We start from the raw sequence: 14,044 nt of genomic DNA, 5'->3' as shown, positions 1-14,044 counted from the left end.
CTTATCACATCTTTCCCATGCTTAAGATCTTCATTTGGATTGACTGTTTTCATATAGAATCCTATTTCTAGTAATTTCTTCCCAGAAGAGTCCATGTGTCCTAAGTACTTAATTATCAAAAGATGGCTGTTGCTTTTGCAGTATATAAAAAACCTTGGTTTAAGAATTTTGGGTAACAATATATAATGCTCCATTACCATCTGATACTTAAAAAAGAAAATTAGAACTGCTTTTTTTTTTTTGCCTTTTATAGGTAACCAGAGTTTTGTATGCTAAATGTGTACTCAATTTTTTTATCCATAAAATTGTTACTTTTTATCATGGGTATTTGGGTTAATTTTTTTTTCATTAATTTTGCCCGATACGCTTCTCTTCTTTCTGTTCACGTGTCTTCTTCTGGAATTCATAATTATAAGCATATTGGATCATCTAAATCTGTCCTCTATATCTCTTAATTTGCTCACCAACTGTCTTTTTTTCTAAATTGTAACACAATTTCTTAAGCTTGTCTCAAACTTAACTATAAAATTACAGCATCCAGTCTGCTGTTCACTCAATACTGCATTTTTTAAAACATTAATCCATTGAGTTTTTCCGTCTGAAAGCAACCTTTAGCAACTGCGAAATGTTCTCATTTCATGGTGAACAACTGAAAATAGACCTCAGACTGTCTGAAAGTTCTTCCCTATCATGTGGTAAACCTATTTCATAAGAAGACATCCACTATAACTTATCTAGTTCAGATACCTCTTCTGAACCCCAATCTTCTCCTCTGGTAAGTTTTGGCTGTTTGCTTATCCTGGAGTTGGAAACTGAAAGTTTATGTTATGTTTAGAATTACAAATTTGGTGACTTTTTTACGAGGGTTTGTAAATCTCTAGTAGGGAGTTCTATTTTATTGTAACCTTGAATGATGGCAACGAGAAATTCTGAAATTATTATTATTATTTTGCCATATTAGAATTGCAGGTGCTTTCCTAAAAGCCACTAGAAATTACAGTCTGACACAGCCTCACCATGGGGAGCTGCATTACCATGCTGAGCAGGTGGAGGGATGCCTTCCTTCTGTAACTGGCAGGACTGGCCTTTTCCCTCTGAGCTACATCTGTACTTCCTCCTTTAATTAGCACAAGGTCTGGACCGGCTCTGAGTGAAAAGCACATGTCTCTTCCTCCGAGCAAAAATGCCAGGTACTTTCTAAAAGGGAACTCAGAGTTTGCCCCTGTGGCCTTATCCCAAGTCCCTCATCTTAAGGTATTTGTGGGATTTTGAGAGGTTCTTTCACTCGTTTCTTATATGGTGAGTCAATTCTTCACTAGGCTGGTATCATCTGTACTATAAAACACAGAAGTTCCTCAAAAGTGTTGGCATGTGAGTGACATTCTTACATTAATTCCACCAGCATTAGGATAGATTTCTCCCATTTTTATATTCCTTTGGGAAAATGGTAAGAGTAAAATACATGTGCTCAGACTTCCATCTTAAGCCAGAACCTTAAAATAAAAGAGTTTATAAAGCCTTCAAAGCGCTGGCTCTGCTGGGACATTTAAAAATGTACACTATTGGGTAAAGGACTAAAAACCTAGACATCATGTATAATTAATTTATGCATAAGGATCATAAAACAAGGAGAAATAACAAAATTAAAACATCTGGACTGTTTAGTGCTGCTCTGCCACCACCCTTTAAAAGGCCATTGATTGCTTTAAAAAACAGAAGCATATGTAAAGAGGAAGAAATTCACTTTGAGGACAAAGTGGGAACACACTGCTGCTGTGGGCATTATCAGAATTTGCCTTTATGATGCTATCCTTTTAGACATAGCAGACTTCAGAGAAAGTCTATCCTGGAACTCTCTTCTCCAACAACACAGGCTCAGGAGGCAGGATCTTGGCTATTCTTATAAGTCCAGAACTATGGACAAGTCACCTCTCTTACCTCTAAACTGCCTAAGTTGGGATAGACAATTTCTATGATCCCTTTTAGTTCTAAAATCACAGAGTCTTAAGAGCTTTTCTCGTCGTATCCAGAAAAAAAAAGTCTTATACAGTAACTTACCAGTAGTAGGGAGATCTATTTTATTGCAATGGTCCTGATTGCAGCAATATGTTGTAGTCACAGACCCAGTTTTTGAAGAAGGTGCACATACAAATGGCCTGTCTCGAGGAATCAGGTCAATTTCAGCTATACACATGCTATTGTGGATAACCTTGTCTGTGGTTTCTGTGACAGAGACGAAGCAGAGCCCATCTGTCACACAAGTAAAATTATCTTTTGTACAGAGGTGGCAGAAACATTGCAATGCTGGGAGAAAAAGAAAAAGATTCTGTTAGGAAAAATCTCAAGGTAAACAGTTTGAAATTTTCCAGTATTCACTCCAATAATACATTATTGGTCCTATTAATCAAACGATATCTATGTACCATTCAAAAAACAACTATTTGTTGCTCTTAGACGTTCCAAATTCTGTTGCGAACCTCATACATGCAGAAGGCCAAGGAAATGTAATAAAATGTGGACCCAGGTTTTGCTTCCAAGTATAGAAAAAAATTTGTTACATGCAATTTCACTGAGTTAAGGCAAGCATTTGCCCTCACATTTGAAACAAAGTGCATTTAAATTTTTAATGGTTATACTTGTTATCAGCCCAAAACTATGCATTCACATACTCCTCCGCTGAGGAACAATGTGTGAAAACACTACCACCCACTCACTGTAGGTTGAAAATGCCATTTCAGTGGATTTATGCTAATGGAGTAATGAAAACAGATTTGTACTGAGCCAGACACTCTCTATTCCCCTTGGTGCAAACCCTAAGAAAGACATGTATCTACAGGCTAGAACTGGGGTACTCTCTGAGTGAAGTCAAGCAAACTATACCAGTAATAATACATATATGCTCTAACCACATTGGCAATTTAGCTACAGAAATGACTGGAGAAACATTAGCACCGTGTCCACTTGTTTCTACTTCGTCTTATGGCTCAACTCCAGGAGTGGTCCTTTAAGGAAGTCTTCTAATTATCACCAACATATTCCCATACACACAGATACACACACATATCTTCAACCATGCTCTCAAATAAGGTTAAGTGCTTCCCAAAACACACACTGCTTACCAGAAGTGATGTTTTCGTTTTCCTCTGCCCTATGAAAGCTACCTGAGGCCAAAGACATGTATGAATCATTTCTGTAAATCTACCATCTAGCATTGTGCCTGATACATAACAACATTCAAAAAATACTTGTTAAATGAGTGACAGGATGGGTGCTTACATTTCACCATGGTCTCATGAAACTGCAAAGCACAAACACGTTCTCAAGTCAAATCACACTTTCTGATTACTCCTTTGCAATGGAAAAGGAGAAGTCTAGGTACATGGAACAGCCAACCATGACAAGACCAAGGAGGTCCACCGTATCTAGAAGAGGAGTGGTTAGACAGATAGGTAGGCCAGAAGAAAGCTACCTGCCTAAACAGGTAACTTGCTATATAGGAAAGAGTTAACTCAACAGGACTGAGTTGCTCAAACCCTGCACATTTCCAAGAAAGGCCTGTCTTTAAAACTGGCCTCACTGGTTCCTGGGATTTGAGCTCTGAGCCTTAGGAATTCTCCCTGATAAGAATGTGTTTCTGTATGTTATACCTGATGTCTTGGGTCACATGGTACCAGTTTGATCAGATAGCTTATGCTAATGTGATTTACATTGAACACTTACTGTTGCTGGGGGTGGGGGAGGGCAGTGCAGTTTGAGTAGCTGAGGCCAGTCATGCAGGCACAGCAAGTTCTGTGACTGACCAAAAATAAACACCCTACACACCAAGGCTGATGTGAGCTCCCTGGTGGACACCAAGGCTCAGGTGAGCTCTCTGGCTGGCAACATTTCACACATGCTGTTACACACTGTTGTTGAGAGAATTAAGATCATCTATGACTCCACTGGGAGAGGACACATGGAAACTTGAGCCTGGTTTCTCTTGGACTTCACTCAAGGTTGTCTTTTCCTTTTGCTGATTTTAATCTGCAAGCTTTTGCTGTAATAAACCATAACCATGACTATAGCAGCTTTTCTTAGTCCTCTGAGTCATTCCAGCAAATCATCAAGCCTAAGGGTGGCCCTAGAGACTCTCATTCTCTTGCTTACATTCAGGAATGTCCTTGGTTAGTACATCTGTCTATTATCTTTACCGACTAATAGAAAGTTTAACCTTGATCATTATAAAAAATGTTTCTTTATTCAGACAGGTCAGCTATGAAGGAAACTAAAGAAAAGTACATGAGAGAGACACAATCATACTCTATTTAAAGACTGCTAAAAGACACAGTAGTTATTCATGATGATGTTTGGTGGTGATTATAGGTTCCCTTGTTATAACCCTTAAAGAGGGATTCTGAAACAGGAATTCATGGATTGACTTCAGGGTACATGAATCCCATAAACGTACAGACCAAATGTTTTATGTATTTGTATTTTCAAGGAGAAGGTCTGTAGCTTTCAATAGACCCTACAAAGGAATTTGTGATCCACAAGAGATTAAAACCACCACAACAGGAGATTTTCATCATTTCCTCCTAAATTCTCTTTACTCATAATTAGTCATTAGTATACAAAAATTAATAACCGATGGTCACAGCCCTTGAAGAGTCCCAATGACTAGTGAAGAAGAATATTACAGTATAATACGGTAACTGCTATCTATTTTTAAAAGTTGCTATGACAGTTCTCCCAGTTCTAAGATCACTGTGGTCCTCTAATATACATGAGAAACAGGCTAAACACTTGACCTAACAATTAAGTCTTACTTTTGGGTTTCAATTCATCTCTCACATTATGTTCCAATTAATCTCTCACATTATAAATGCTATCTATAGCCACACACTTCTCACTATAATAATCATGTCTTTCATGACCTTGGTCATGACACATACCACCTCTTTGCCTAGTTTAAACCCATCCTCTTATCCACCTCTCATTCTTTAAGACCCTATTCAACAAGATTTTTTCCATGATGTGCTCTAAACCTCTCCTCTACCCTCATGATCACTGGTAGCTTCTTTCAAAGTTCCAAAGCCCTCCTTGCATACATACCTTTGGGACAGTACAAATCAATCTATATCTAGTTTCATGTTAAAGTGTCTTTCATTACCTTAAGAAATGTCAAGTTTGTTTTCTATTGTTTTTCACACTTTGAATCCTAGACACTTAGATAGCGATCAGAAAAATATTTGCTCAAACAGTGTTTCCCAAAAAAGAGGTCATAATTATATCAGGAAAGGAAAGGAAGTGTGAGAACTGTATACAACTTTAAAAAAAAATTTATTTCAAAGATACTCTAAAAACAAAGATAAACATTCAAGATCATGAGTCACCACCATCTAAACAAGCAGTGGCACCTAGCTTTCACTGCTGCTTCTTCAGCTGTGTGAAGAAGATCTCCTTCAGGACAAGTGTCCCTGGGGCACACTATACACAGAGCAAAAATTTTATGGAAACTGTAAAAGAAAGTAAAAAATTTATGGAACTTGAATCGTCAGAGCATACAGCAACAGAGGCATGGCATATTAAAAGCCAATACTTAACAGCCAATACACTATATATGCACTTTATTACATGCAAGTGTCATATGGGTCCTATCTTTGTAGTATAATTTGCAAATGTTCAGTTGCAGTACGTGTGATTGTAAGTATGCAATAATGTTTTTCCATTCACAATTCCAGCAATAACTGAAAATCATTTAATGAAGATTTCAATAATGCAATAATGTTAACCTTATCTTCCAGTGAACAATATAACTGACATCTCATTAAAACTTATAAAATTATATTTGAGGAATGCTTGCTGCCAAGTGTTTTGATTATATATGAAGTCTTATTATCCTGAACTTACCAACAGAGTCTTGAAGCCATTAACACCACCTTGCACAACACTGCTGATGAGGTACTCACAGCTTTTATTATCACTGAAGTTAAAATACAGAAACAGATTTAAAATGTAATTAGACCTAAAGCTATTTTTTCCTACCATGAAAACTAAACATCATCTGTCACACTGAAAATTGTACCCTTTTGGATTTTTTTTGTAATTGTCTTTGTATTTAATATACAAATTGGTTTATAGTGGTAGATGAGCCAAAAACATAAGGATTTTATATCTAGTTTCATGTCTATATAATTTAAGCAACATCATGAAAAATACATTGTGTTCTCCTTTCAAAGGGGTCATTGCATTAGGGTATACTTGAAGAAGTCAATATTAAAGAACTTCTCTTAACTACTCTTTCAATAAGAACAGGTCATTAGACAAATATAAACATTATATAACACAAAGTTTAACAAGGCAAGGGTAGAATTTTGAAATTCTACTTCACGGTCTTCAAACAAGGCTCTAAGTCAGTCTTGACTGCTTTATATTACATGGTAAAATAGCTTAGGGAAAAACTAATACAGGAATTTAAAAATTCCCATGAATACATTAAGTTTTAATTGTCATTAAAAAAAATTCAAATCTATTTTATTCATAGATAAATCTGGCCTGTGGCTACCTTCCCACCCCCTTTTATTATATTAGGTTTTTGTTTTGTTTTAATTTTTAAATGCATGTACAGGGCAAAATTTCAATTTTAAAAAGGTATACAATGATGTTTCCTTCCCACCACCCAAAAACCCAAGTTCCACTCTCCACTTCCCACCACAAGCCCATCAACTTGACTCTTTCATCTGAGTCTGCAATTATCCACTGGGTAGCTCTATATGCCAGGTATCTCTACTGTAAATGTAGGGATGAATAAGACACGGTATTTGCACTTGAGTATTTCATGAAGGTGGAAGAGTAAGGCATTAAACAGATAATGAAAATCCTGAGTCCCAAGAAGAATGATCACAATGCTCTAGTTCTGCTGAGGCAGAAGACAGCTATCAAGAAAAGTTTCACAGGGCATTCAAGTCAGAACTTGGAGAATATGTACAATTTGCTGGATAGTTGAAAGCTATACTGACTGGGCTTTTTGGATTTTTTTTTGTTTTTTTCCTTTAGTGGCAGGATTTCACCTTTCATGGCTAGCATCCCAAGTAAGATAACCAAATTTAAAACTGAAAAATTTAAGTGAAATCAAGGTGTTATCAAGATGTTAACAACAATGGTCTCGTTTTATCAACAAAATGAACCTAAGACCTCCCTGGCCTATTTTATCATCAAATGAGATAGTGTCCATTAACACATTTGGAAATTAAACATAGAGTTATCACACATGATAAATTCCATTGTTCCAAACATGGCTTTTACTTGCAGGTCACCAAAGGAACACCTCTCCCCAAAAGCAGTGACAAAATTCTACTGCAGAATCCTAGATTGACAAAACCACAGGAAAGTCTGAAGATCACCTAGTTGCAGTTCAGTTCTGTCATTTTATTAATGAAGTTTTGGTTTCTACCAAAACTTAAGATAACCAAAAAGGTTTATAACAATATTCTACTCAGGTTGCAGGTGGATGTGAATCTCCACTATATTACCATCATGCACCTGAATGAAATCTGTGTGACTGTTTTCTGTACTAGTAATCCCCATGCTAAGTAACCCTAAACTTTAAAAACTCTCTGGTGGACCAAGTGTACAGCTTCATGCTTAGACTCATAAAGTTTGACTTTTCTGCTTGTTAACAAAGAAAAGAACCAAATTTCCTATTTTATACAGTGCCCAATTCTGTTTCCATACCCCAATCTCTACTAGTAGGCTTAGTTTTCTTACCTTTGAGATGCACATTTCCCAAACTTTACATTTCTGGAATCTGGACACATTTTACAACCAAAGTCAAAAGAAAATTCCAGCCTCCAAACAAAAAGATATAATAAACTGTTGCAACCTATGCATATGCAAACTTGGCTATGCATAGAAAGTGTTATGAGTATCCCTTATGCAAAATGCTTGGGCCCAGAAGTGTTTTAGGTTTCAGATCTTTTCAGATTTTGGAATATCTGCATATACATAATGAGATATCTTGGGGATGGAACCCAAGTCTAAATTCAAAATTCACTTATGCTTCATATACACCTTACACATAGCCTAAAGATAATTTTATACAATATTTTTAATAATTTTGTGCATGAAACAAAATTTGTGTTAAGTACTTATTTGCAGAACTTTCCACTTGTGACATCGTATCAGTGCTCAAAAGATTTGAGTTTTGGAGCATTCTGAATTTCAGATTAGGAATGATCAACTTATACTCATTTAATAATCACTTTAATAACTGCCTTGGTAGCTTCCTTGCAACTAAAATTTAACTTAACTTTTATCCTCATTAATATGTCTGAACAAATATTTCAATATGGTTCAACACTAAAAAGAAAAGTTACTGTGTACACAGAAAACAGTCAATCCCATGCCAGGAAATAAAATTACTAGCAGTAAAATTTCCAAATATTGTAGAATAAATCAGAATTTTCAAAGTTTGCAGATGTTGGTATGATGTGAAGGGCCATGAGAAACCAAACATCTAGCATGTCAAAGGAAGTGACAGTAGTAAAAACAAACAGCAGGATACTTAGGGCTATTATTTCTTGTATTATAGTATTAGTGTGATAAACCCCAAGTTGAGATCCTTCCTCTTGGTCTCATCTATTAAGGAATTCTATGGATGACTCATTTCAGTGTGCCTTGAGGTCACATATAGTAGAGCATTATTATTTCTACATAATACCAAGGCTACCGAGAGTTAAGTCACAAGCCTCTATGTCAAGCTAGAGAAATGGAGAGGTAGAGAACCTGTATACAGTATATGAAACAGACATTTCCATCACCCTTGCTGTAGAAAATACAAATTAGCACCAGAAACTTGTCTTCCCAGGCCTACAGTGACAATGTCTATACAATCTATGTCTTTTAAAAATGCATACACTTAATAGCCTTTCCTTTTTCAACTCTTTTTTTTTTTTTCTCCATCCTCTCATCACCCATCTTCCCCCAATCCAGAACTCTAGTGAAACCTCTTTGCAATTCACTAGTAATGCTCGTCCAGTTGAACTGAATGTTATTTTCTAAATGTTTCAAGATAAGAGATACAGTGCCACACTTTATTAGTTTACATGACACTCTTCTTTTTTTAATATGTTGCTTTCTCTGTAGACGTGGCTAAAACCCTGACTACCAACTCCCTCCAGCCTGCTTCCTGAGTTTTATACCTCAAACCTCTCAAATCAGTCCCGTTGGAGTAGAGTATTAAGTGTATAAAAAGGGACAGTTGGTGTAGACACTGTCACTCTAGGCCCGGGAAGACAAGGTTTCTGGTGCTAATTTTTAACCTCTGAGGGAAATCCTGCAGCAGTAATGTCAAAGTGAGCTTATCAAAATAGAGAGCACCATACGATGTTGTGACGTTTTTCTCTAGACAACATTTCATCCCTAAATTTAGGGCTGCAGAATAAAAATCTGATCTTTCCAGATATATCCTATTTAACTGTGCCACTTTTAAAGAACTTAAAAAGTATTATTTATAATTTAACCTACATCTCATCTTAAAAGAATGGGGCACTCCTAAACTCCAAAGCATTTGTTTTTCCAGACTACCTTCATTTTCTGGTCTCCTAGGCTACATGAAATTAGCTAATATAATGTTAACTGATATTAGAGAAAATAACACTAAGAATAGGCTGCCCAAATAACAAGATGAGATTTAACAGGGTGACTAATTCAAAGGCTTTCATTTAGGTTTGAAATAACATAAATTACACAAAGACAGGATAAAGGCCTGCTTAGCAGATTTGGAGAATCTGTTTAACAACAAGTTTTAAAAGAATTGGAGCCTTTAAAAGTTTTTATCTTTTAATTCATTAATTCTACTCCTTGGAATTTATCTAAGGAAATAGGACATGAGAGCAAAAACATAAGCAAATATATGTTGTTATAGTATTTTATAACCCAACAACCTATATGAATGACAAGACAATGACAATAAATTATAACACACTTATAAATGGAAGACTATATAACCATTAAAACTAATATTTAGAAGTATGTTTAAGGACAGGAAAATGTCTATACTATTAAAGGGCAGGAAGGAAAGTTATATAGTGTGATCACAATTACAGTCCTGTCAAGTGACCTTGTTTTTTGTTCCACTTCAATGAGTTGAGGGAGTATGTTAATATACAGAGCAGATGTGTTCCCTCTGCCTTACCCCAGGCCCTGGAAAAAAATGGAGAAAGAGAAACTTCTATGTCTGATGGTGAGTACTAAAACAATAACTGAATTTCTTATTTCCCTTCTAAGCATGCTTTTACACAGTTTTGTATTCTATTTTAACTTGACTAGTAGATATTTTAAGACTATGGTAGTTAAACTCATGGAATTCAGAGACAAGAAGACAAGTTCAAATTCTATCTTTGTAAGTCAGTCACTGAGTACCTGAGGAAGTCACTTCATTTACTTGAAACTAAATTTTCTGTCAGGCTCGGTGGCTCAGCCTGTAATCCCGTACCTTTGGGAGGCTGAGGTGAGTGGATTGCCTGAGCCCGCGGGTTCGAGACCCGCCGGGGCAGCGAGACCTCATCTCTACAATAAATCAAAAAATCAGTCGGGCGTGGTAGCACATGCCTGTAATTCCGGCTACTCAGAAGGCTGAGGCGGAAGGATCGCCGGAGCCCAGCAGGTCGAGGCTGCGGTGGCCGGGAGCGGCCATTGCACTCCAGTCTGGGTGACAGAGTGAGACTCCAACTCAAAAAAAAAAAAAAAACAAAAAAAAAAAAAAAAACGAAACTAAATTTTCACAACTTACTTCCTAAGTTCATAACACATAACAGCAACAATCTCAGAAAGTTTGTGGATTAATGAATGAGATAATATACATAGAATACTTAGCATAGTGCCCAATACATAGTAAAATGCTAAAAATATTTGTTTACACATCAGTTCAACAAGTATTTCTTTAGAGCTTCTATTATGTGCCAGTCCCTATTCTAGATGCTGGACAGAGAATCGGAGCTAACCTTTAGACAGCGCCAGGAGGCAATGCTGACACAGAACTCAATGTAAACTGGGCGTGCATAAAGCAGTGAACTTTCATGGTTGCTATTTTCTCTTTCTCTATTCATAGATGTTCATATAGTTTTTCAGCAATGCCTGTTTCAACACAGTTAGCTCAAGAATTTCACTGTAGTAGCATGAAAAGCTCCTACAAGAATTATATTTTCATTTCCAACCCAAATTAACAGTGTTGGAACACATCAGTGTGTACATTTATAAGTAATGCCCCTAAATAATAAATAACTTAATATCTTAATTTATTAACTTTATATTTCATAACTTTATAACTGATGAACATTCATGCTGTAAGGAACCTGGAACAGAAATTTCTGATCCTAGTCCCTTATTTTGTAGATGAAGAAACAATGTCCTAAGAGCTACATCAACAGACTCTAGACTTATTCAAAAAGCACACACACCGAAAGAATTATTTGATAAGCTGTGATGACGTCCCCCAAGTAGGACAAGATTAAAAAAAACTCAGCCTTTCCCGCTGGAAAGCAAGAATGTCTACAGGAGACGCCGTGACTTGGCTGCACAGAAAAGCAAACGCAAGTGGCAGGCCATACCGCGCTGGGGAAGGACGTGTGAGATGGAACTGTGGTAAGAGAAGGACGTGATAACCACCCCAGCTGCCAGTGACTTAGGGCAGAGTAGAGTAACAGCTGGACTAGCAAACAAAGGAGCTACTGGAACCACGACTGAAGAAATGAACTGATGGAGCTGCGTAGTTAATAATTGAAGAAGCAGAAAGCAAGGCCTGAACATCTTTTCTCAGGAAAAAAAGGCGTATGCAATTTGTGCAGGAAGACAGAGATGAGTAGAACAAGATTCTTACCCTCAAGTTTGCAGTGTAGAAAACAAACATGCCATTGATAAATGGTGATGTAAAGTACAGAAAAAGAGAACAGAAAAGGGAAATTTCTCTGAAAGATGACACCTAAACTAAGACTTAAGGAAGGCTAATGAAGAAAGCAAAATCATTCCATGGAGATGAGATACAAAAATATTGTATACATGAGGGGGACCCAGAAAAGCCCAGAATTATCTTTGGGAGGGTGGGCTCCTTGTAGTACAGACTTCTTCACTAGGTGAGTGTTCTAGGAACCCACTGGCATCAGTGTACCAGCTAACATTGTTGTGAGAGGCTGTATTGGCTTCAGTGACTTTTTTTTTAAGATTCTTTCAACATGTTTGCCCATTTCATGATGGGTGATTTACAAGAACAACCTGCCCACAATGCGCTGAGAGTTGCCCCACCCTCCCTATTCATCCAGTCTCACTCTGAATGACTTTTTTGTTTGTTTGAAAAAAGTTCTCAAAGGGAAATGTTTTGCCAGTGTGGAAGAGGTGAAACAAAATAAGGCATAAGCACTAAAAAGCATCAAAATTGACAAGCTGAAAAACTGTTTTGAGCAGAGGGAAAAGCATCTCAACAGGTGTACTGCATGAAGGTGACTAAATTTTAAACATGTAAACTTCACTTTTATAAAAACACAATTTTTATAAATAAATTCCAGTTTTTTGGCCCCCTCGTAGATGCAGGAATAAAAAAGTCTGACAGTTTAGGTGATGTTAATTAAAAGAAAGCAAAAACTGATAAAATTCAACACCTGTTCATGATTTTTAAGAGTCTTAGTAAACTGCAGAATTTAAAAAAGAAGGAAATAATCAGGTTAAGGCAAAGGCATAACGCAAGCATTACGCTTAACGTTGCAGCTTTCCTCTGAAATCACAAATAAGAAAAGGATATCTACCACTACTTCTCTTCAACATTGTATTAGAGGTCTGAGTGCAATAAATCAGACAAAATAAATAAAAGGAAGATAAACTAGAAATAAACAGAACTGTCATTATTTGCAAATGACAATTATGTACATAGAAAATCCAAAAGTAAACTACAGATCAACTATTACAATCAATTAGTAAGTTTAGAAGGTCACTAATACAAGGCTACTCACTATACAAAAAAAAAAAAAAATGAGTTTTTCTTACCCCAGCAACAGATAGAAAAATAAAAATTTAAAAATATAAAAAAAACTAAGAATAAATCTAACAAAAGACATGTAAGACCTCACAGTGAAAATTTCAAAACATTACTTACTGACAGAAATTACAAAGGAGATAAAATAAAATTTGTAAATTTACTTATAAATGGTGAAAAATGCCAAGTTACTAACTGGAAGATTCAACATTGTAAAAATGTCGATATTCTATAAAGTGATCTCTAGATTCAACAAAACCAAATCAAAACCCCCACAGGGGTCTTTGGTGGGAACTGACAAACTGATTCTAAAATTTATATGGGGAAAATAAAACCCAAGAATAACCAAGGCAATTTTGAAGTACACTGTTTTTGGATAACTTATACTATTACAAATCAAGAATCATAATAGAGATTTCAGAAACAGATCCTCACATACAAAACTACTTGATAAAAGTGACATGTAATATAATGGTGGAAGGAAAGTGTTAATAATAAATGGTTTCAAATCAACCAGATATCCATTTTAAAAATTAAAAAAAAAAACTCATCACAATAAAAAATCAATTCCAGAGGCACTGTACTTCACAATGGAAAAGGTGAAACAAGAAATCTTTTAAATGAAAAATGCAGGTAAACATTTTTTATGACATCTGGGTCCAGATCAAAAAGCACTAACCTTAAAGAGAAAAAAACCGAAGCTGGACTACGTTAAAATGCATTAAAGTTCATCAGAAAGACACGACTCTCCTTTGCCATTTTTTCTATGCATGTTTACCCTTTTTATACCAAATATCTGTCTATTTTAATACTGAGTTTAACAAAGAAGCAATTTAGTATTTTACTGATCAAATCAAAAATAGGTTTTTTTCTCCCTAGATTCCTATTTTCTTGTATTTACTTGGTTCTTCCTTCTCTAGCTTGATTTTCAAAATTCTTGTTATCAGATTTTCCTTTGGGTACTACTTTAGCAAAACTTCCACTAATTTTGATATGTAGAACTCTAGTCCATTACAACTGTAACTTCTTTAGCTAAGGGAT

The 14,044-nt window shown here is 36.0% G+C and overlaps 1 protein-coding gene across 1 annotated transcript in view; it reads right to left on the bottom strand.

Annotated features, from left to right (window-relative positions):
• Window positions 1–14,044, bottom strand: part of TGFBR1 (transforming growth factor beta receptor 1) — a 49,972-nt gene that overhangs the window by 21,364 nt on the left and 14,564 nt on the right. Inside the window, exon 2 of the mRNA XM_021709430.1 lies at window positions 2,059–2,304. Coding sequence (XP_021565105.1) covers window positions 2,059–2,194 — 136 coding nt within the window. The 5' untranslated portion in view covers window positions 2,195–2,304. The remainder of the gene's footprint in view (window positions 1–2,058; window positions 2,305–14,044) is intronic.

The sequence above is a fragment of the Carlito syrichta genome, unplaced genomic scaffold (genome assembly GCF_000164805.1).
Source record: "Carlito syrichta isolate Samal-C Ts95f unplaced genomic scaffold, Tarsius_syrichta-2.0.1 Scaffold226607, whole genome shotgun sequence".
NCBI classification, from domain to species: domain Eukaryota; kingdom Metazoa; phylum Chordata; class Mammalia; order Primates; family Tarsiidae; genus Carlito; species Carlito syrichta.
This window is presented reverse-complemented; position numbering and strand designations above follow the sequence as displayed.